Source organism: Diabrotica virgifera, chromosome 9 (genome assembly GCF_917563875.1).
Source record: "Diabrotica virgifera virgifera chromosome 9, PGI_DIABVI_V3a".
Classification (NCBI taxonomy): domain Eukaryota; kingdom Metazoa; phylum Arthropoda; class Insecta; order Coleoptera; family Chrysomelidae; genus Diabrotica; species Diabrotica virgifera.
This window is the reverse complement of record NC_065451.1, coordinates 213,820,024-213,842,942: the sequence shown is the minus strand read 5'-3', so window position 1 is coordinate 213,842,942 and position 22,919 is coordinate 213,820,024. Positions and strand designations below refer to the sequence as shown.

Here is a 22,919-nt window from a genome sequence, read left to right as displayed (position 1 = left end):
AAATGATATTGTGCTGATGCTAATCCATTAGGGATATTCCCTTTATTAGGCCACCACATACATTAAATTGATTAAGAACTTCTTGAGGTCAATTTAACATGGTCTTTCTTGCATTATTGAAAGAGAATTATTAACTTCAAATATTTATAAAAATAAACATTATCCAAATTAAGATTGCTATAATTTAGATATTTTACAGCTGTTGCTGCTTCTCAGAAAGAATGAGAACAATTTATTTTTAATTGCAAACCTGAAAAATTAGCCAGAATATTGTTATACTTCTTTAAAATCACTTTTATTGAAAACATCAAACCATATTAATTACAATACTTGTTAATAACTTTAACTGTTGATTTCCATTTTGTATTTGTGGTAAAATGATTGATGGATTCGACCGTTACTTGATGGAAGTTCATTTTATCTAACAATAAAACACTGAAAACGTTTGATTTCTATACTTCCACAAAATTTATTACAACTAAGTGACTACAGCTGTTTCGGCAGAGTGCCTTTCTCAAGTGATCATCACTTAGTTGTAATAAATTTTGTGGAAGTATAGAAAACAAACGTTTTCAGTGTTTTATTGTTAGATGTGGTAAAATGGGTACATTGGTACATGTTTGAATTGAATGTCCAATAAATAATGTAAACATTAATAAACTATATAAATACTTAATTCACTACAAGATAAACCTTCCAATAGACCTAAATTGTATTATATTTTCAGGAAATAATGATATCGTTTATGTACTTCATCAACACATCATAAACTGTAAACTAAAATTGTAAAATTACTAACCAATTTTGTAAGCAATTCTGTGAAAGAAACTAAATGTACAGCATTATATGAAAAAAAGGTGATTACAAAAAAAAAACAAACAAAAAAATTAATAAACCAATTAAAAAAAAAATAATAAAGAAATAAATACAAAAGAGAAATAAAAAAACACACACACACACACACACACACACACACACACACACACACACACACACACACACACACACACACACACACACACACACACACACACACACACACACACACACACACACACACACACACACACACACACACACACACACACACACACACACACACACACACACACACACACACACACACACACACACACACACACACACACACACACACACACACACACACAAAGAGGGCTGAAACCCAGGGCCGGATTTAAGGCAGTGGTGGCCTCTGGGCAGAATTGGTGTGGGGCCCTACCTCCTACCATTAAAAAATGTTGATCTACTTTTATAAATATAATTTTAAATCATAAAAAGTACACGAGCTGTAACTTGTTACAGTAATATATTCAAAATAATAGTAAGATGTAAGTATGGTTAAAGTCAGGGAATTTTTCGATATATTTTAATTGCAAATTTCTTGATTATGTGGGACATATCTAGTTGCATTAAGACATCGTGACCAATGCTCATTGTAGAGAAATGATTCAGACACTCTTGGCTCATCATAGACCGAAGTCGATTTTTAATTAACTTACTGATCTCTAACCACTGCAGTTAGCTCGCATCGGAATTAAATATAAACAAAGTGTCACCTCAACATTTGGAAAAGCATCATTCATATTCTTTTCTTTTAGCAATTGGTACATTTGAAGTTCTTGGCTTATATTTCAGTTAATACGTTTTGATCCATCGGATGTACAATTTCCTCACATATGGTTGATGAAAGATAGTTGACATGCCCGCTTCCAGGATTTGAATATTTTTTTAAAATATGGTGCTTCAAAAATTGATCATATTCAGCTAATAACTGGAGTATTCCCAAATAATTTTCATTTTGTGATGAACTCCACAACTCATTTTCGCTGCGAAATGATAAATCTCATTCACAAATAAACTTTATAACACTAAAATTAGTCTTTGAGTTACCATTTTCCAATAATTCTTTATTGTTTCGGCCTGTTTTGCTATTTCAGTATCAATACGCCAAATTCTTTCGTGTGCTTTAGACATTTCGTGATCCATAAGCCTACTATCTGCATGTTTCCAATCACAAAATCCTCTGTGACTAAAATGTGTACGAACACTAGATAACAATTTACAAACGAAGCAATACACTCACCCCGTGGAAGGTGAAAAACATAACCATAAACAATTATATTATCACTCCTACGCTCCTTCATTTTATACTTGTCATACATTGTCGAGTTCCTTTATCTCCTGTCAATATCTATTTAAATGAACCTCTTATGTTTGAACGGGGTTGATGCCCTAGCGCTGTGAAAAAAAATTAAACACCTTACTAATGCTACATATTACTAACAAAACAAATGAATAGAATAGATCATGCTCAAGTTTGATACTCTGAAACATTTTACACAAATTACTTATTCAATCTAACATAGTCTGGCTAATTGGTTCTCACCAAAGCCATAAATTCCACGAAAAAAAAAAGAATGTGTGTCTACTTTGTACGCACGTAAGAAGTTATACTTCTATTATAATATAATTTCAACGAAATAAATATACACACACCGGCAAAATTAGCCGAACACCTTAAAAATGGGACATGTTTGATGTCTCGAATCTCCTAATCCTGTTGTCCGATTTGAGTGATTCTTTTAGTATCTTATAGCCTTATTAGTTAAGAATATCGGTGTAATAATATTGTTGCTAAACATGTAAATGTCATTTTATACCGGGTGTTACAATCATACTGTGTTTTTTTCTTAAAGTTTGGAAAACCCTGTGGAATATTCTAGGACATATAAAATACTAAAATTAAAACCTAATTGTAGACTTAGGCTTTCTTAACATATTTTTTTTTGGTTCATTTGCTTATGTTGGAAAATAAAAAAGTTATGTGCTTTAAGAACTAGCCATGCTTTTTATCAATAAATCCTCATAGTAGGGGAGGAAAGTATGCTAAATTTGCAGTTACTCGAGCGTTATGGGGACCTCTTGGATTGTGAAGAGTGGGTGCTAATACCAAAAAAAGGTAAGTTAAGTTTTCCATAAAGTGGAGACTCTCCATTTTTTAATTTAATTTTCCATTTCCACCAATCGTTTTTTCCGATCATAGGAAATAATCTATATCTATCCATAATTGGAAAAATGTTGCGAATAAAAGTTGCTTATTTTTACGTCAAGGATCCAAATCTGTAATAAAAATTGGGGGCTCCTATTTAAGATTTTCAAGTAACCCCCCACCCCACCAGATTTTTGAGAAATATTGAATAGGTGTATTTTGCAGTTTTATGATCTGATGGTCATTTCGTGAAATATCGCAGGATACCGCACGGATGTGGGGTGGGGGGATTTAATTTAAAATCTTAAATATTAGCCCCCAATTTTTATTTCAGATCTGGATTCTTTACGTAAAAATAAGCAACTTTTATTCGACACATTTTTTCGAATTATGGATAGATAGCGCTATAATCGGAGAAAAATGATTGTTTCAAATGGAAAATTAAATTAAAAAATGAAAAGTCCGCCACTTTATGGAAAACTTAACTTAACCTTTTTCTGATTTTAGCACATACTCTTCACAGTCCAATAGGTCCCCATAACGTTCGAGTAATTGCAAATTTAGTATACTTTCCTCCCCTACTATGAGGATTTATCGATTAAAAACATGGATAGTTGTTAACGCACATAACTTTTTTATTATCTTACATAAGTAACTGAATCAAAAAGGAAAATGTTAAGAAAACCTAAGTCTACAATAGAGTATTGATTTTAATATTTTACATATGCAAGAATATTCCACAGGGTGTTCCAAACTTTAAGAAAAAAACACAGTATGCTTTGTACACCCGGTATAAAATGATATTTACCTGTCTAGCAACAATATTATTACAACGATATTCTTAAATAATAAGGCTATAACATACTAAAAGAATCACTCAAATCGGACCAGTGGTTTAGGAAATTCAAGACATCAAACATGTCCCATTTTTAAGGTGTTCGGCTAATTTTGCCGGTGTGTGTACTTAACAGTTACAATACAAAAAATTAACAATAATTACCAAAAATTAACCAAAACTTAACAATGCCAAAAATTACAAAAAAAAAGAATATGAATCGTCCGGGATTTGAACCCGCAATCTCGCGATCTCTCGATCTCTGGTCCAATGCTCTACCAACCAGGCTATCAAGGCGCCTGTTATTGACGTTTCGGATATATACATAATTACACATCACGGTGAAGTGAAATATAAAAATAGATATTTTATTATTTTACGCCCAAGAAGGAAGACAAATCCAAAGACACAAAAATTATAATAAATAATACTAATAATAATAATTTACTAAAAAACACTAATATATTATTTTAATGGCTTATTTGCGCTGATACATAATTTGAAAGATTAGCAACGAACTACATTCTGTCTGTCTGCGCATGCGCCAGGCAATTATAAAATTTCACCCTCAATCGTAAAGAAGTATAACTTCAAAAACTGTTGATTGAATATACGAATCAATGCTTTGACTAAATGGCAGAACTATTTTAAAACACATTTATTTCTTTTTCTGTCTCTTTTTATTGGCTTGCTTACTTGTGCATCTGCAATTTCAATTACTACTACTACCTGAACTGTTAATTTATTGTTTACAAACATTTTATGACGTTCCAGACTTTACGAGGCATTTCTAGATATTTCGATGACACCTAAACCTTTTTTGATTTTTATTACTTCTTTTTCGTCAAGGAACTTTTTCTATATGAAATAAATATTACATAATTGTCGTAACACTGCTCCTTTCTTTATTGTTATTCGCCTCGAATAACTTGTCTACCAGTGACCAACTAAAGCTAATATGGTAAATAAGATCCATGGAGCTAATCCTAAGCCTTGCCAGTTTCGTCACTATCTCCCTGTGTCGGGAGTGGGTAATTTGTGCGCTTGCTTCCTATCCTTGAAGCAGCACTGCCAAGGAAGCTGCTATTCCTTTCTCAGTCAAGCCCTTTACTCTAGCTGCAGTTTCGAATTGAAAACGATAAGTTTCCTGTGCTGTTTGAACATCGATTATGGGTGATTTTTTTTGCCAGTTCTAATTGCTCACTTCAACTATAGTATAGTAGATGATAAGGCTACTTGTTCAAATTCGACGTTAGTTACTGAAACAATATTAGGTAAAGAAGCTTCGGTACGAATTTCTTTTTCTAATTCAGCTATTTGCATTTATGAATTAGATTTTAAATCGTTTTGTTGTTTTACTATTTTATTTTCTAAATTGGCTTTTATATCGTTGTGCCGTTCTTCTAATTTGTCTATTCTACAAGTAATTTGACTTACTTGTAACTGTTTTCATGAATTTGAGATAAAATATTTACTATTTTTTACTTCTACGCTTCTCCTTCTCCTCTGTCTTTTTTTACCTATGATTCTCGTCCTCTTCTCTCTCTCTCTCTCTCTCTCTCTCTCTCTCTCTCTCTCTTCCTCTTCTTTCTCTTCTAGAAGATTTTAGAGTTTTATTAGTTTTTTTTTCATTAAGGGATTTTTTTATACGGAAAGCATTGTATTTTCTCCTAGCTTTAAAAAATTCTGTGGCAAGATTGAAGGGCTGATTTTGTTCCAGCTCACAGGCATTTGTAAGATTTTGTTTTTTGAATTATCCGAATATCTCTTTTCTTGTAAAACTGTAAATAAAAACGCTGATTGGAAGGTTTATTAAATTAAAATTATCAAACGCACTAAAATTAACAACACAACACAAAACAAAATTAACAACAAAACAATTCAATAGCGGGTATGTCCACCTCACGCAGCAACGGCTGCTGGCAATCTGTTTGACATCGAATAAATAATCGATAAAATAATAAATAATTATAATGTGTTATCCTTGCCTGGGGAATAGCCCTATATTTCTCTACCAGGGCCATAATTGTACCAAGTTTTCTGGAGGCCTAGGATGATGGCGGATAGCTATTTTTAATTCATCCCATAAATGTTCGATAGGATCTAGATCTGGGCTGTATGTGGGCCATTCTAATCTTATCAATCAACCTCTATTTAAGATATTTATGTTTAACTCGTTCGCTGCCGTCTCGGTTAATATAACCGAGCAATTTTTTTTCATTTCCATGCCAGAGACGCATTTCCACGAATTTCTTAATATGGGTGACAAATTTCTTTCATAAGACTTCATAATCCGTGGAAATCTACTTCTGCGCAACTGGGTCCAAAGAATGCAATTTTCTGCTCTTCTGCAATATACCAATTGGCCCGAACATAAAAAAACATACAAAACACTCGGCAGTGAACGAGTTAAGAGTCAATCAGTGTTTTTATTTACAAAAAATTGCGCAGCTCTTAAGACAAGAGATATTTGGATAATTCCAAAAACAAAATCTTAGTGATGCCTCTGGGATAATACGAAAGGACTATGAAACAAAATTAGCTCTTCAATTTTTCCACAGACTTTTTTAAAGTTGGCAGAAAATACAACGCTTCCATTCAGCCCCGTATAATGCCATCTAAGCAAAGTTTTTTATTAAAAAATACCGGAATAATAGCAAACAATATCAATACATGTACCCACAAACTAATGCAAGAATCTTGAAAATCGGAGTACAAAAATAATAAAGTTATAAGTTGTTAAACTTAATCAAAAATTTTTAGTGGCGCAATTTTGTGCTGGTGAGCGTATATTAAAATCAGGTTTTTATTATACTATACATTTTTTATAGATGTAAAATGACCTTAAATGTTAAAATATTTGCAGACATATCACCGGCTTTATAGGTCTGGATCCCGCGTATGAAAAAAAAGTTGATTAATAGCAAGCTGAAAATTTGTTAATAGCTTAAGGGTGTCTAGTCGGATAAACTTTGATATATGGGAACACTGGAACAGGGGCAGTTTTAATTGTGGAACAGGTTAAAAATTTGGAACGGTCAGACCACGAAAACGGCACATTTATTTTGTCCGACAGAATAGACTTATACTCTCCGAACAGAGATTAAACTCTCATGCAAAAATCAGACTGCTATTTATCACCTGTCATAATTCCTGTCATTTGACATATTCTACATGTTCCACTCATTAAAACGCCCATTTGGTGATAAATAGCAGTCTGATTTTTGCATGAAAGTTTAATCTCTGTTCGGAGAGTTTAAGTCTGTTCTGTCGGACAAAATACATGTGCCGTTTTCGTGGTCTGACCGTTCCAAATTTTTAACCTGTTCCACAATTAAAACTTCCCCTGTTCCAGTGTTCCCATATATCAAAGTTTGTCCAACTAGACACCCTTAAGTTATTAACAAATTTTCAGCTTGCTATTAACACATTCACGGACATGACTGCATATGAAGTCACTTACTCCATAAGAAGATATGTTTACATCTGAAGCGTGTCCGTGAATGTGTTAATCAACTTTTTTTTCATACGCGGGATCCAGACCTATTAGTACCAAAATCCTGTTGTTGCCTCATAAATATATATTTATAGGGCAACTAAATAACATGCACGTTTACATGTTTTCCAATCGAGCGCCGTTTTCCCATTTCCCCATTTCCCGATATTATTGATAATATTCATTGCCGTTATTTTGTTCGGTGAAGCTATTGTTTTATCGTTTCAATTTTCAATTATCTCGAACCACCTAGTTGCATACATATATTATGTAAATGACTATGCAATTTATCTTAACATATGTACTTATATAATATATCTATATGTATTTGAAAACAGAGAATTGCACGTAATATTCATACATTTCAAAACGTTTTTGATACAATTAATCAGACGAAAATGATGGAAGAGAATCACAGAAAAATTAAGAAATAACATTGAGTCTTAAGAACACCACCAGTCAAGAAAGTTTCAACGGAACAACTTCTAATTAGATAAACGTAACAAAGGCGTGATACAAGGCGTCTGTATCTCCCCTACAGTGTTTAACCTGATATTTGAAGCAAGGAGGACAAACTTCGTAAACAAAAACATGATTACAGACCAACTTCAAGTAATAGCATACTCGGATGATCTAGTTCTCATAGCAAAGATGAAAATGACACTTATAAAAGCAGTTGAAAAATTAGACTATGAAGCAAAGATAATAGGGCAAAAGGACGACACAACAACACAGAAATATCAAATAACAGAACCATAAATTTGAAAGTCTATCCACTGTTTGTTTATACGAAGTTTGAAATAAGGTTGACTGGGGGCTGTAGTAAATCACTTCGCACTTTTAAATATTTTTGAATTTAAACATATATTGAGTATAACTAGATATATGTAACAGAAAATAAAAAGGTTAATATGCGTGTTGCTTCTCTCAATGTTTTGACTCGAGTGGGAATGGGAATCTGGAATCTGCCTTTGGTGAACTACGACCAGGGTTGCCAGGTCAGTTTTTACTTTTTCAGTAGTTTTGCTTTCAAAAATCAGTAGAAATCAGTATTCTTTTATGTAAATACAGTAAAACCTATGTTATCGGTCACCTGTCAAAATCGGCCAGCTGTACTAACGGCCAGTTTCAAAATTCTCCAAACCAATTATATGAAGATTTCCTTATTTAAATAATCCAATAATCTTCTTCTTCATGTGCCTTGTCCGTTGCGGACGTTGGATATCATCATAGCAATTTTAATTTTGTTTGCCGCGTTTCTGAACCAGGTCATAATTTTATGACCTGGTATTTACGGCCATCTTTATAATACGGACGCGGCCAAATAATCTCGTATTTTTAAAGCCCATTTCATAGAAATTTACCTGTTAATAATGGCCAATTATGTTGATAGATTTCAGTAGTTTTTCGGTAGGTCAGTAATTGGAGTTAAAATCAGTAGGTCTATTACTGAAAAATCAGTAGACCTGGTAACCCTGACTGCGACCTTCAATCCCGTCTGCTTGAGAGCGGGAACGCAAGTAGTAAAACTGAACCATAAATCTTCGGCCTCATATGAAAAGTGCTTAAGTCAAAATTAATAAATTTTACAGGAGACGAAAAAAACTGATTTAAAGAATGATTTTGACTTAAAACTTTATCTTATTTGACACAGTTACTTAGAATAGTGTCCGTCAGCCTTCTCATAAAGATAGATCTATTTTTAAAATATTATTACTTTAAAAATGGAGTTAGGCAACTTTCATTTTTGAAACAAGGAAAAATTTTGGAGTTAGGCGCATTTAATAACGAAAATCATGAAGAAATATGAGTAACTCCATAAAAAGTCGCCAAAAATAAACTGAAAAATGCTTAAGTCCCACAAGAAAAACAAATGTGGGGTTTTAAGGATAATAATGCTACTTAAATGTAGTTAACACAAAAACTATAATAATATGATCAAATTGAACTTACCTTCAATAAGTTTACACTATTTCCATGAAGGTATGTTAGCTTATAATACTTTTCTTGAAGATATAACACAGCAGCGCAGCAAAAGTACATCTAACCTCAATGATAACGATGGACTTTGGCAAGTTTCATTTGATTCACCCAACGCCATGGAGTTGGGTAGAATTCTTTTTTGTGGTTCTAGCGACATCTATTGACTTTTTGAACTTTTTTGTCTTGCTATGCTTGCGTACCATAAATATTAATCAGATGGCGCAAAAATCTCATTTTTGCTTATTTTGGGACTTAGGCACTTTTCGTATGAGGCCGACGTAATGTATTAATATTAGCCGCATTGGCGTACTGGTTCGTATTGTCAGATATCATTATAAATGTGCGTTAACATCCACCGAAAGCCGAAAGGAGAGAACAGAGGAAATAATTCTGAAAGCCAAAAAAACATATGGAATGTATTGAAATTTGCTGAGAAGCAAGAATCTAAGTAAGAGAACAAAGATGAAGCTATATAAAACCTTAATAAGACCTGTTCTTACATATGGGATGGAAAAAATGACGATTAACAAGAAAAAGATAGTCTTCTGAAAGGACATCGCACACATCTTATGGAAAATATAATGTCACTCAAATTCAATAAAATTTATGCCAATAGATTCGTTTTAAATTAACGATCAAATCTTATCATTGCGCCAACTCTCTATTTTCAAAAATAAGAGCAGAAATTGATATAAATAAATCTGAAATCGAATGGGTAGGTACATAAGTTAGAGAGAGAAAAAATATTTTAAAATACCCAGATTTTCGGTACTCCATAAATCAGCGGATTAGTTTCACTAATCCGCTTAGGCCCAGCGGGATTTAAGCTGTTATGAATAGCACTCAGAGCAATAATGATTGTAAACTAACATTTTATGGACTCCAAAAATGTGATTTCGATAAACTTTAATTGCAATTTGCGCCGTAATTAATCATAATTAAGAGTTGGCGCAATAATAAGAATTGATCGTTATATTAAAACGAAATCGTATAAATCTTAATCGTATAAATTTTATTGAATTTGAGTGACATTATATTTTCCATAAGATGTGTGCGATGTCCTTTGAAAGAAAAATAATGAGAACGATACTGGACAACGATACATGTAACAAGAAAGGGAGAAGAACAAATGCCGAAATTGAAGAAGAACTAAAGGGGGCAGATATAGTCCGATACATTTCCTCGCTTAGAATGAATAGGGCATATATACAGAGACGCCCACACATATACAGAAATATATTGAAAAGGACACTTAACTAACTGGACACCACTTTGAAGATCTACTGTGCTGCGTCCTCTTCTGAATCCTCATTGATAGTTTCCTATGTCATTATCTGCTCTGTTATTTTGTTATAGAAATTGACTAGAAAGTTTTGAAGGAAGATTTTGAAGAAAACTTATAAGAATATCATCTGGTCCTTTTGCAGATTTTTAATGGTAGATACTTGAGGAGTAATTTAATTCTGTTCATTGAATCATCTATACCTACGGGTCCTTTTTCCAAACGTTTATTTCTCATATATTTGTTGTCTTTTTACATATTTTAATGGCCTTGGCATAGCCAATTGACCAGACTAAGATTTTGTATTTACTTATCTCTAATACTCTAGTTTACTATCGTAAGTTTGGTTCAAAGTCACGAATTAATCAAAGTGACTCATTTTCGTTATTAAAATTAATGTGAATGGTTAAAAAAAAATCAATAAAGTGTTTAATTGCTAATTATAAAATAAATAATACATTTAGAAACGAAGATGATAAAAAACATTAAGATTATATTATGTGCCGCAAATATTTAATTGAATCATTAAATTTTGACGTCAAAATCGCATGCATGTTGGATAAAAATTAACATAATGTGCACTTATTATTATATAGTATATAATATACATAATATTATGTATATTATGTGTATATTACGTACCTACTCGTTAACACATTTTGTATGTTAATACTAAATTTACGTAGTTCTTCGTCTTATGCAACTAGATAACAAATAAGGTGTATATCTATTAATACGTCATCGGATGTAAGTGGTGACTGGTCAATACCATTTATGTATTTATTTATAAAGCTCAACAGTCCTTGAAGGTCTATTTTCCATTACAATTGCTATTTACATTTATTTATATAAAATACATTTAATCAGCCATACGATTTTATTTTTAACTCAAGTTATTTTTAATTTTTTGCGTTGTTACGATAACTCTGACATAATAACTGTCTCGATAACTGTCTGATAGATAACTGTCTTCCTTGTGATGTATCACTCACCGTTATGAGATGAGTTGTTTCTCAGAAGTCAAAAAGGAAGAAGGTATCGTATTGTCTAACAAAGAAAACCCTAAAATACTGTAAAATCAGTACAAGTAAAGTTGGAGCGAGTCGGTGGTATATCATAAAAGTAGATAGAAAGAACAGTATTTACTTAAAATCCCTGGATGTTTATAAATTTAAACTTGTATCTCTGGATTTGATTTTTAATTATTGTTTTAATTTTATTATTATTTCACTTCAAACTGAATTTACGAAATATTTATCATTTTGAAACTCTTTCATAACAATAATAAAACAGCGGCCACCAAATATATTACACGAAACCACAAAAAAAATCATTGCGAAGCGACGCAATTTAGAATGTTCTGCACTTAGTAATCATATATAGCCCAGAAAGCCACTGCGCATCCGCTAGGAAAAATATTCTAATTCGGATTTTTTGCACAATCTTACTCAAAAAGGACTCCTTTTAACAAATTTGCATGTTGCCAGGACCAAAAGGTGGTCAAAAATTTTTTAAACGTTTTTTTTTGTTTTTTTCCTAAAATTATTTTTTTTTGCATGGAAAAAAGTTTTTTTTAGGTTTTTTGGATCATTCCAAACAGAAAAGGTCTTTTGTGACTTTTCTCTAAAAATGATAGTTTTTGACATATAAGCGATAAAAAATTGAAAAATTGCGAAATCGGCCATTTTTAACCCTCAAAAACTATGTGAAAAACTAAAAATTTGAATGTTACCAAGGTAGGTAGATATTATAGACGAAACACATTTCTAAGAACTGGTGTTTGGATCTTTGATTCTATTCAAAAAATTTTTCCCAACCCGAAATGGTGGATGTGTGAATTGTTCGTAAGGGGATTTTTCCACATTCTCTATTTCATCTGTTTGATTAGGTAGATATTCTTTAAACATCGATTGATGAAACCCCGAAGAGTTTTTTGCAATACAATATTCAAAACTCCTTTGTTTTTTAATTGCTAATCAAGCGTGCGCGACACTATTTTCCACCGACAGTATGGTGCAAATGAAAGAAATAAATTCGTTATTTCGTAAACCGGCAATTTTAAGGAAAAATCCCGAAACAGGTCGATTTTTATTTTTAAGTTATGATATTGTGGCATATATGGTATACTAGTGACGTCATCCGTCTGGGCGTGATGACGTAATCGATGATTTTTTTAAATGAGAATAGGGGCCGTGTGGTAGCTCATTTGAAAGGTTCTTCAATTCTCTATTCAGTAATGTAAACATTTACATAATTATTTATACAGCGTGTCCTTCTACTTCTTTTTTTGTCAAATAATTTAATTTAATAAACATTTTTTGGACACCCTGTATAAATAATTATGTAAATATTTATATTACTGAATAGAGAATTAAAGAACCTTTCAAATGAGTTAGCACATGATCCCTATTCTCATTTAAAAAAATCATCGATTACGTCATCACGTCCAGATGGATGACGTCACTAGTATACCATATATGCCACAATATCATAACTTAAAAATAAAAATCGACCTGTTTCGGGATTTTTCCTTAAAGTCGCCGGTTTAGGAGATAACGAATTTATTCCTTTCATTACACCATACTGTCGGTGGAAAATAGTGTCGCGCACGCTTGATTAGCAATTAAAAAACAAAGGAGATTTGAATATTGTATTGCAAAAACCTCTTCGGGATTTCATCAATCGATGTTTAAAGAATATCTACCTACCTTCTTCTTCTTCTTCTTGTGCCACTCCTATCGGAGATTGGAAATCATCAAGGCTACCCTGACTTTGTTTACAGCTGACCTAAAAAGTTCATTAGTGGTGCAGCCAAACCACTCTCTCAAATTCCGCATCCACGACATTCTTCTACGGCCTGGATTCCGTTTTCCTTCTATTTTTCCTTGCATTATATTTTGAAGTAATGCATATTTATGACCTCTCATCAGGTGACCCAAATACTCGAGTTTTCTTCGTTTTATCGTTAATAAAATTTCTGGGTCTCTTCCTATCCTTCGTATTACTTCAAGACCTACCTACCTTGGCAACATTCAAATTTTCAGTTTTTCACATAGTTTTTGAGGGTTAAAAATGGCCGATTTCGCAATTTTTCAATTTTTAATCGCTTATATGTCAAAAACTGTCATTTTTAGAGAAAAGTCACTAAAGACCTTTTCTGTTTGGAATGATCCAAAAAACCTAAAAAAACTATTTTCCATGCAAAAAAAATAATTTTAGGAAAAAAACAAAAAAAAAACGTTTAAAAATTTTTTGACCACCTTGTGGTCCTGGCAACATGCAAATTTGTTAAAAGGAGTCCTTTTTGAGTAAGATTGTGCAAAAAATCCGAATTAGAATATTTTTCCTAGCGGATCCGCAGTGGCTTTCTGGACTAATATCATTTTTGGTAGCATCATAATTAGGTATTGACGGAATACAAATAATCCGATAAAATAAAAAAAGTAAAAGGAATTTCGTACCATAGGTATATAAGACCGATGTACGAAAAAGATGAAAGAAAGATTTGTGGGAACTACAGAGGAATCGGCGAATTTCAACTGCCTGGGAATATAATGTATCGTATGATAGATATATGTTTTGCAGAGGAAGTGCAGAAACAAGTAACTCGAGATGCGAGTACTTGTACTTGAGAGATATCATATCGAGGAACGAATATATGAGCGTAGGAAGCAAAATCCAGATATATAAAGCATGTGTAAAAAAAAATAAGACCAGTACTAACAAACGCAGCAAAAACAAGAGCTGAAATGTCGGTCACTTACAAAAAGATGAAGAAGTACATATTAGGATCCATAAGAGAAATCTCTTTCAGAGATAGAATAGGAATGCGGACACATTAAGAGTAACTGGATTCCAGGATGTGGTGAGATGGACACGATAAAGACTGCGCAAGTGTAGTGATCATGTCAACACAATGAACCCAGGAAGTTTTGCGAAATGGGCTAAAACACATAAATCCAGTACAAACAGACCACTGCACTGGGAAAACTGTAGAAGAGGTAGTATTACAGCTGGACATCAACATCACAAGAGCTGGACTGATAGAATCAACGGGACCATGTCCTACAAGAAAAAGAAGAAGAAGAAGAAGAAGAAGAGAATAAGGCAATGCCTTGTTTTATTAAAACCTCTTTAATTTTTGTTGTTTTTGAAATCCAACATATTTTGTATGTAAGTACTTAATAGTTGTTTTTATGAGCAGTACGTAGTTTACTGTTTCTATAAAAATACTTTCTTTATGATAATAACGTCGCAAAAAGTTCTATTTAAAAATATTATATAAAAAACATCATTAAAAAATAAATAAACATGAACTATGAGTTACAATAATACAGACCACCAATGTTGATAACGTTTTACATTGAGCGTGTACGGATAATGTGGTTTTAGATTAAAGTAATCTTTCTTCAGTTATTTCCTTTTTATTATGTGATTTTCAATTTCAATACTTTCAATAAAAAGGTCAATTATGAAAAAGGTCAAAATATTCTGTATTTTTTTCTGGAAAGTGTTTATTTACCAGCTTTTTATTAAGCTTACTTACAAGCTTGTAACATAAATAATGTCAAGGTTATTATATTATTTATAAGCTAAACAGTCAACCTTTTTTAAACGGTTTTTTAATAACAATTTTGATAAAATGTTGAATTTTTTTAATATCTTAAAATTGAAGCCTTAAAAATCGATTGTATTTGCTAAATCTTGGGTGACTGTTTGGACAAGTACTAGTTGTAGTTAGTTAGTTGTACTAGTTAGTACAGTTGTTTAAAATAATCTCTCTCCAGAATAAAAAAACATTGAATAACTTATAAACTATGTGGTTGATCTGTTTGAAATTTAGCACACTTTAATAACTCATTAAATTGCTAGGTGAAAATGAGAAAATTCATATATGGGAAAATTATAACCAGGAGCTCTTTCATGACGAAGGACCCATGAGTGAAGTTTATACAGACGACCAGCTGACTGGCTCTTCAATCACTAAAGAGGAGATAGAAAAGGCAATATTATATTCAAAAAACAATAAGGCACCTGAACCAGATGAAATCCATTCAGAAATACTCAAACTACTGGATGAAAGGGGAATTTCAGCACTACATAAAATATTTTATGAAGTGGTTGATATCCTCAACAGTGGTTGCTCTACATTTATTCCCCTACCCAAAAAAGTCAATGCAAAAATATGTCAGGATCACAGACTCATTAGCCTGATGAGTCACATTTAAAAATATTCTTAAAAATACTACATCAAAGATTATACAAACAATATGAATGGAACATCAGTAATTCTCAGTTTGGGTTTAGGCAAGGTTTAGGAACAAGAGAAGCAATAGTAGCAACACAGGTGTTGGTCCAAAATTGTTACGATCAGAGGAAGGACGTATTCCTGTACTTTTTAGATTACGAGAAAGCGTTTGATCGTGTCCAACATCACAAGTTAATGCAGATCCTCAAGAAGCTTGATATAGACCAAAAAGACATAAGATGCATTGAAAACTTGTACTGGTATCAGACAGCACAATTAAAAATAGACAATTCTATATACAAACCCATACATATAAAAAGGGGTGTTCGGCAGGGATGTGTGCTTTCTCCTCTTTTATTTAACATTTATTCGGAAGCCATATTTCAAGAGTCTTTGGAAAATGCAGAGATGGGAATCAAAGTGAATGGGGTATTGATCAACAACATACGATATGCTGATGATGCTGTCTTAATTTGTCACAACATAGCAGATCTTTAACAACTTGTCACTATAATTTGAGAATACAGTAAGCGGTAATGGTATTAGAAATTAGTGCCAAAAAGACCAAATTCATGATCATCTCCAGAAACTTGGATGCATTTAAAAACTCCACTATTGAATACTAAGTCCATTGAAAGAGTGAGCAAATTTAAATACCTGGGAACGTGGCTTTTTGAAGACTGGGCATCGGACAGGGAAGTAAAATGTCGCATTGAGCAAGCTCGACAAGCTTTCGTAAAATTCAGGAAGGTACTTACCTGTTCAGAGTTCGATCTTACACTGAGACTAAGGTTTACTAAATGCTACGTGTGGTCGGTGCTGCTATATGACATAGAGGGCTGGACACTCAAAACGAGGGATATAAACAGATTAGAAGCCTTCGAAATGTGGCTTTATCGCCGTATCTTAAAGATACCATGGACGGCGAAAGTCACATTTGTAGATGCCCTTAAAAGAATCAACCAAGAGCGCCAACTTTTCGAAAACATCAAGAAAAGGAAAACGGCGTATTTGGATCACATCATGCGAAACGAAAAATACCAGTTCCTTCAACTTATAACCAGGGTAAAATTGAAGGCAAGAGAGGAATAGGACGCAAGAAACTGTCCTGGCTCCGAAACATAAGGCAATGGACAGGGATTAACGACATACAATCTCTGATACACATTGCAAGAAACATAGAGGTAATGGAAAATGTGATTGCACATCCAGTAGTTGATTTGCATCTGAAGAAGAAGAAGAATAACTCATTAACTGCTACAATCTTGAGTAGTTATATTATATGTCATTATGCAAAAAACAAAGTTATTGACATTTTATAAGTCAAAATGAGGCAGGAACTAAAATATCCTTTGGAATTATTTTAATAATTACACCGAAAGTATGAAAATATTTGATTCCAGTTCAGTGCTTCTACACAGTTGCTCTGATGAGAATAAGTTGAATTCGAAATACATATAAGCACATAGTAGACCCCCTATTCTGTAATTAAATCTGAATCTCAACTCTACTTTTAGTTTATTGACATTTATAAATTACTGCAAACGTAATAGGTCTGGATCCCGCGTATGAAAAAAAAGTTGATTAATAGCAAGCTGAAAATTTGTTAATAGCTTAAGGGTGTCTAGTCGGATAAACTTTGATATATGGGAACACTGGAACAGGGGCAGTTTTAATTGTGGAACAGGTTAAAAATTTGGAACGGTCAGACCACGAAAACGGCACATTTATTTTGTCCGACAGAACAGACTTAAACTCTCCGAACAGAGATTAAACTCTCATGCAAAAATCAGACTGCTATTTATCACCTGTCATAATTCCTGTCATTTGACATATTCTACATGTTCCACTCATTAAAACGCCCATTTGGTGATAAATAGCAGTCTGATAAATAGCAGTCTGATTTTTGCATGAGAGTTTAATCTCTGTTCGGAGAGTTTAAGTCTGTTCTGTCGGACAAAATACATGTGCCGTTTTCGTGGTCTGACCGTTCCAAATTTTTAACCTGTTCCACAATTAAAACTTCCCCTGTTCCAGTGTTCCCATATATCAAAGTTTATCCGATTAGACACCCTTAAGCTATTAACAAATTTTCAGCTTGCTATTAATCAACTTTTTTTTCATACGCGGGATAAAGACCTATAAGGGTTTTTTGCAATTATCTCGGTCAATTGTTTATGGATTTTAATTTTGCGACTCAATATACAGAACTTTTATGATCTACAAGTTTTATTTGAATAATTTTTCTCGAAAATGTATAAGATTATATGTAGGAAAAAATATTTTTTTTAGCTTAGAGATTGTTAAAAAGCAAAACAAAATCAGCTGTATGTACGACTTCACGGATTTTTCATCATCTATCTCTCATTAGTCGAAGCAATAAAACACTGAACCTCTGAAAAAAAGGACAAGACGGATCTTAATAATTCTTTTTGCATTTGATTCGTGAATGCGCCAGGAAACTTTGTGAACCGGAGCCATGATATAATATTGAAAAACTGCATACAAAAAATGCATTCTTAAAGTGCATCTCAAACAGACAAAAAAAAATTCAGAACTCGTCAATTATCGGCGGAAATGAGTTCAATTTTGTTACTCGGGGGTTTTTGGGGTCGCTGAAAACGAATATGACGTCAAAAGTGATCTCCGGAGTACCTGGTGCCCACGGTACTAATTTTTAAATGAATTTATCGAAAACTCCAGAAAACGAGGTAAACAGTAGGTACCCTGGGTACCAGGTACCCCGTAGATCACTTCCGATGTCATATTCGTCGTCAGCGACCCAAAAACCCCCGAGTAATGATTTTGTTTCTAATTTTTTAATGAATTTGCCGAAAGCTCCATAAGAAGTAGGTACCCTTGGCACAAGGTATTCCGGAGATCGCTTCCGATGTCATATTCGTCGTTAGCGACCCCAAAATCCAGGAGTAATTATTTTTGACTAATTTTTTAATAAATTTTTTGCCGAAAACTCCACAAGACGAGGTAAACAGTAGGTACCCTGTGCACCAGGTACTCCAGAAATTACTTCCGATGTCATATCCGTCGTTAGCGACCCCAAGAACCCCCCGAGTAATGATTTTTGACTAATTTTTAATGAATTTGCCGAAAACTGTACAAGACGAGGTACACAGTAGGTACCCTGGGCACCAGGTACTCCGGAGATCACTTTTGACATCATATTCGTTTTCAGCGACCACCAAAAACAAAATTGAACTCATTTCCGCCGATAATTGAATGAAGTTCTGAAATTTTTTTATTGTCTGTTTGAGATGCACTTTTAGAATGCATTTTTTGTAGGCAGTTTTTCAATATTATATTATGGCTTGGTTCACAAAGTTCCTGGCGCATTCACGAATCGAATCATCATCATCATCATTGGCTCGACAGCCCTTTCTGGGTCTTGGTCTGTTCCAGGATTCTTCTCCACTCTGATCTGTTTCGTGCTTTTTTTCTCCAGTTTTTTATTTTTAAGGTTTTTATATTATTTTCTATTTGTTCTAAATATCTCAACTTCGGTCTTCCTCTTGTTCTTTTTCCTACTGGCATCTGTTTGAATATTTTGTTTGGTATTTCGCCTTCTTCCATTCTTTCTACATGTCCCATCCAACGTAGCCGTCCTATTTTAATGAATGTTATGATATCTGGCTCCTGGTATATTTCGTATAGTTCAAAGTTGTACCTTCTTCGCCAAATTCCATTTTCTTTTGTGCCCTTATATATGTGTCGCAAGATTTTTCTTTCAAAGGTGGCTAGCAATGTTTCCTCTCTTTTAGTGAGTGTCCAGGTTTCTGAGCCGTATGTGAGTACCGGTCTTATTAAGGTTTTGTATATTTGGCATTTTGTTTTCCTTGCGACGTTGTCTGATCTTAGTTGCCGAATTAAGCCATGATAACTTTTATTGGCAATAAATATTCGCCTCTTCACTTCCTCTGCTACGTTATTATCAGATGTGACTAGGGATCCCAAGTATGTAAAGTTTTTTACCCCCTCAATGTTGTATTCTCCTATTGTTATATTTTGTGGCTGCCTTATTTCTGTGTTTTTACTTACCTGCATATATTTTGTTTTGTTCTGGTTGATTTTCAGGCCACTATTTTGTGCAGCTCGTTCTATTTGATTGAATGCCTCTATCATTTCTCTTCTTGATCTTGCGATTATGTCAACATCATCTGCAAATGCTAGTATTTGCACGCTTTTATTAATTATTGTTCCTCGAGTATTGACTGTTGTGTCCCTCATTATTTTCTCGAGTACAATGTTGAACAAGATGCATGATAGAGCGTCTCCCTGGCGTAGTCCCTTTTTCACATCTATTGTTTCCGTTAGTTCGTTTTGTATCCGGATTTTACTTTCTACTTTTAGAGATTCTTTTATCAGTTCTATTAGTTGTGTTGGTATATTAAATTCTTTCATTGCTTTTATTAAGAATTCTCGGTTTATATTGTCATATGCGCTTTCGAAGTCTATGAAGAAATGATGTGTGTTGATGTTATGTTCACTTGTTTTTTCAAGGATCTGTCGCAGAACAAATATCTGGTCTATTGTTGACTTCTGTCTACAGAAGCCACTTTGGTACCTACCAACTATTTTTTCAGCGTGTGGTCTAAGTCTTTCATAAATGACGTTGGACATTATTTTGTATGCTGCATTCAGCAGCGTGATTCCACGGTAGTTTCCACATTCTAACTGATTCCCTTTTTTATGTAATGGTACAATAATACCACTATTCCACTCCGCTGGTAGCTGTTTATTTGACCATATCTTTGTTATCAATACATGTATTGTTTTTTGTAGTGCGTCTCCTCCTTCCTTCAGTAATTCCGATGCTACTTGATCCGATCCCGGTGATTTATTGTTCTTTAATTTGTCTACTGCTGTTCTAATCTCGTCTATTGTTGGTGGACTCTTTTCTCTGTTGTCTGCTTGGTCTAATGGTATATCAGGGTTCGTCTCACTCCCATCTCCTTCAAGCTTTTCCGTAAAATGTTCTGTCCATCTTCTTAGTATCTCTTGCTGTTCTGTCAATATATTACCTTCCTTATCTCTACACATCGTCGTTCTCGGTTTGAAGTCTTTTCTGCTTTTGTTCAGTTTCTGATAAATTTTCTTGTCTCTGTCGATCTACTTAGTTCTTGCAGTTCCTGAAGTTCTTTGTTCATATATTCTCTCGTTTTTCTTCGGTGAGTTTTCTTTTCTTCTCTGCGTAGTTGTTTATATTCTTCCTCTGCTTGTCGGGTTCTGTGCCCCTGTGGCATCAGTAAATATGCTCTGTTTTTTCTGTCTGTTATAATCTGACATTCTTCGTCAAACCAGTCATTCGTTCTTGTTCTTCTTTCTTTACCTTCTATGCCTAACACTTCTTTAGCTGTCTCTTTTATGATTTCTCTGCACTCTTCCCACTCCTTATTTGGGTTTTCATGTTTTGGTCTGTTTTCTAGTTTGATGCTTATCTTTTCTTTATACTCTTTATTTTTGTTTGTTTCTTTGAGTCCTTCTACCTTGTATCGTTCATGTTTAGAGCCTCTTTCCTTTTTGATGTTTGAAATTCTAGCCCTTACTCTACTTTCGACCAGGTAGTGATCAGAATCCGCATTTGCCCCTCTTATGGTGCGGACGTTTATTATATTCGAGTGATCTCCGGAGTACCTGGTGCCCACGGTACTAATTTTTAAATGAATTTGTCGAAAACTCCAGAAAACGAGGTAAACAGTAGGTACCCTGGGTACCAGGTACCCCGTAGATCACTTCCGATGTCATATTCGTCGTCAGCGACCCAAAAACCCCCGAGTAATGAGTTTGTTTCTAATTTTTTAATGAATTTGCCGAAAACTCCATAAGAAGTAGGTACCCTTGGCACAAGGTATTCCGGAGATCGCTTCCGATGTCATATTCGTCGTTAGCGACCCCAAAATCCAGGAGTAATTATTTTTGACTAATTTTTTAATAAATTTTTTGCCGAAAACTCCACAAGACGAGTTAAACAGTAGGTACCCTGTGCACCAGGTACTCCAGAAATTACTTCCGATGTCATATCCGTCGTTAGCGACCCCAAGAACCCCCCCGAGTAATGATTTTTGACTAATTTTTAATGAATTTGCCGAAAACTGTACAAGACGAGGTACACAGTAGGTACCCTGGGCACCAGGTACTCCGGAGACCACTTTTGACATCATATTCGTTTTCAGCGACCACCAAAAACAAAATTGAACTCATTTCCGCCGATAATTGACGAGTTCTGAATTTTTTTGTTGTCTGTTTGAGATGCAATTTAAGAATGCATTTTTGTATGCCATTTTTCAATATTATATTATGGCTTGGTTCACAAAGTTCCTGGCGCATTCACGAATCGAATGCAAAAATAATTATTAAGATCCGTCTTGTCCTTTTTTTTCGGAGGTAATGCCGATTTTAGTGCACCAGATAGAATGGTGAAATTGTTTATCTTGTTAATTATTTAAGCCAAATCCAAGAAACAACTTTTAGTATGAATTAATTTGATCATTTTTTTCTAGGCTGAATCGAAACTGGTTCGGGCAGAATCAAATAGCAGTACCGAGAATCTTATGGCAAATTTAAGAGACAGTGAAGTGAGTACAAAACAAAAGAAATAGATATTTTTTATAATAGAATATTTTGTGTTTGAACTATTTTACGTTTTCTCTTAACTCTTTCCTTTCAGATTGACAGCGAGGACGACAAAAATGGCCGCAAGGCCAGCATCGACCTATCAGGAAACATACCCACAGGCACTGATAAAGCTCCGTTTCTGTTAGAGATGCTGGTACAAGATTTACCAGACAAATGGCGTAATTGGGTAGTCAGAGGTGTTTTCAGTTTCTTGATGCTCTCCTTCTTCTTCGTTGTCATATACGGAGGACCTTTAGCTTTGATGATCACGGTGAGTATATATTTATAATTCAACGTGTAATGAAGTAAACACTTCTGTTGTATGTAGGCATATGAATTTATTAAAATTCTTAAAATTTATCCACAAGGGAGTGAAAGTGCAAAACGTTTTCGGTCAAACTGACCATCATCAGTGTAAACGTCCAGTGTACAAGT

General features: G+C 33.8%; 1 protein-coding gene across 1 annotated transcript in view; it reads left to right on the top strand.

Moving 5' to 3' along the window:
* Positions 1-22,919, top strand: part of LOC114337361 (phosphatidate cytidylyltransferase, photoreceptor-specific) — a 59,691-nt gene that overhangs the window by 2,338 nt on the left and 34,434 nt on the right. Inside the window, exons 2-3 of the mRNA XM_028287775.2 lie at positions 22,370-22,444; positions 22,537-22,755. Coding sequence (XP_028143576.2) covers positions 22,370-22,444; positions 22,537-22,755 — 294 coding nt within the window. The remainder of the gene's footprint in view (positions 1-22,369; positions 22,445-22,536; positions 22,756-22,919) is intronic.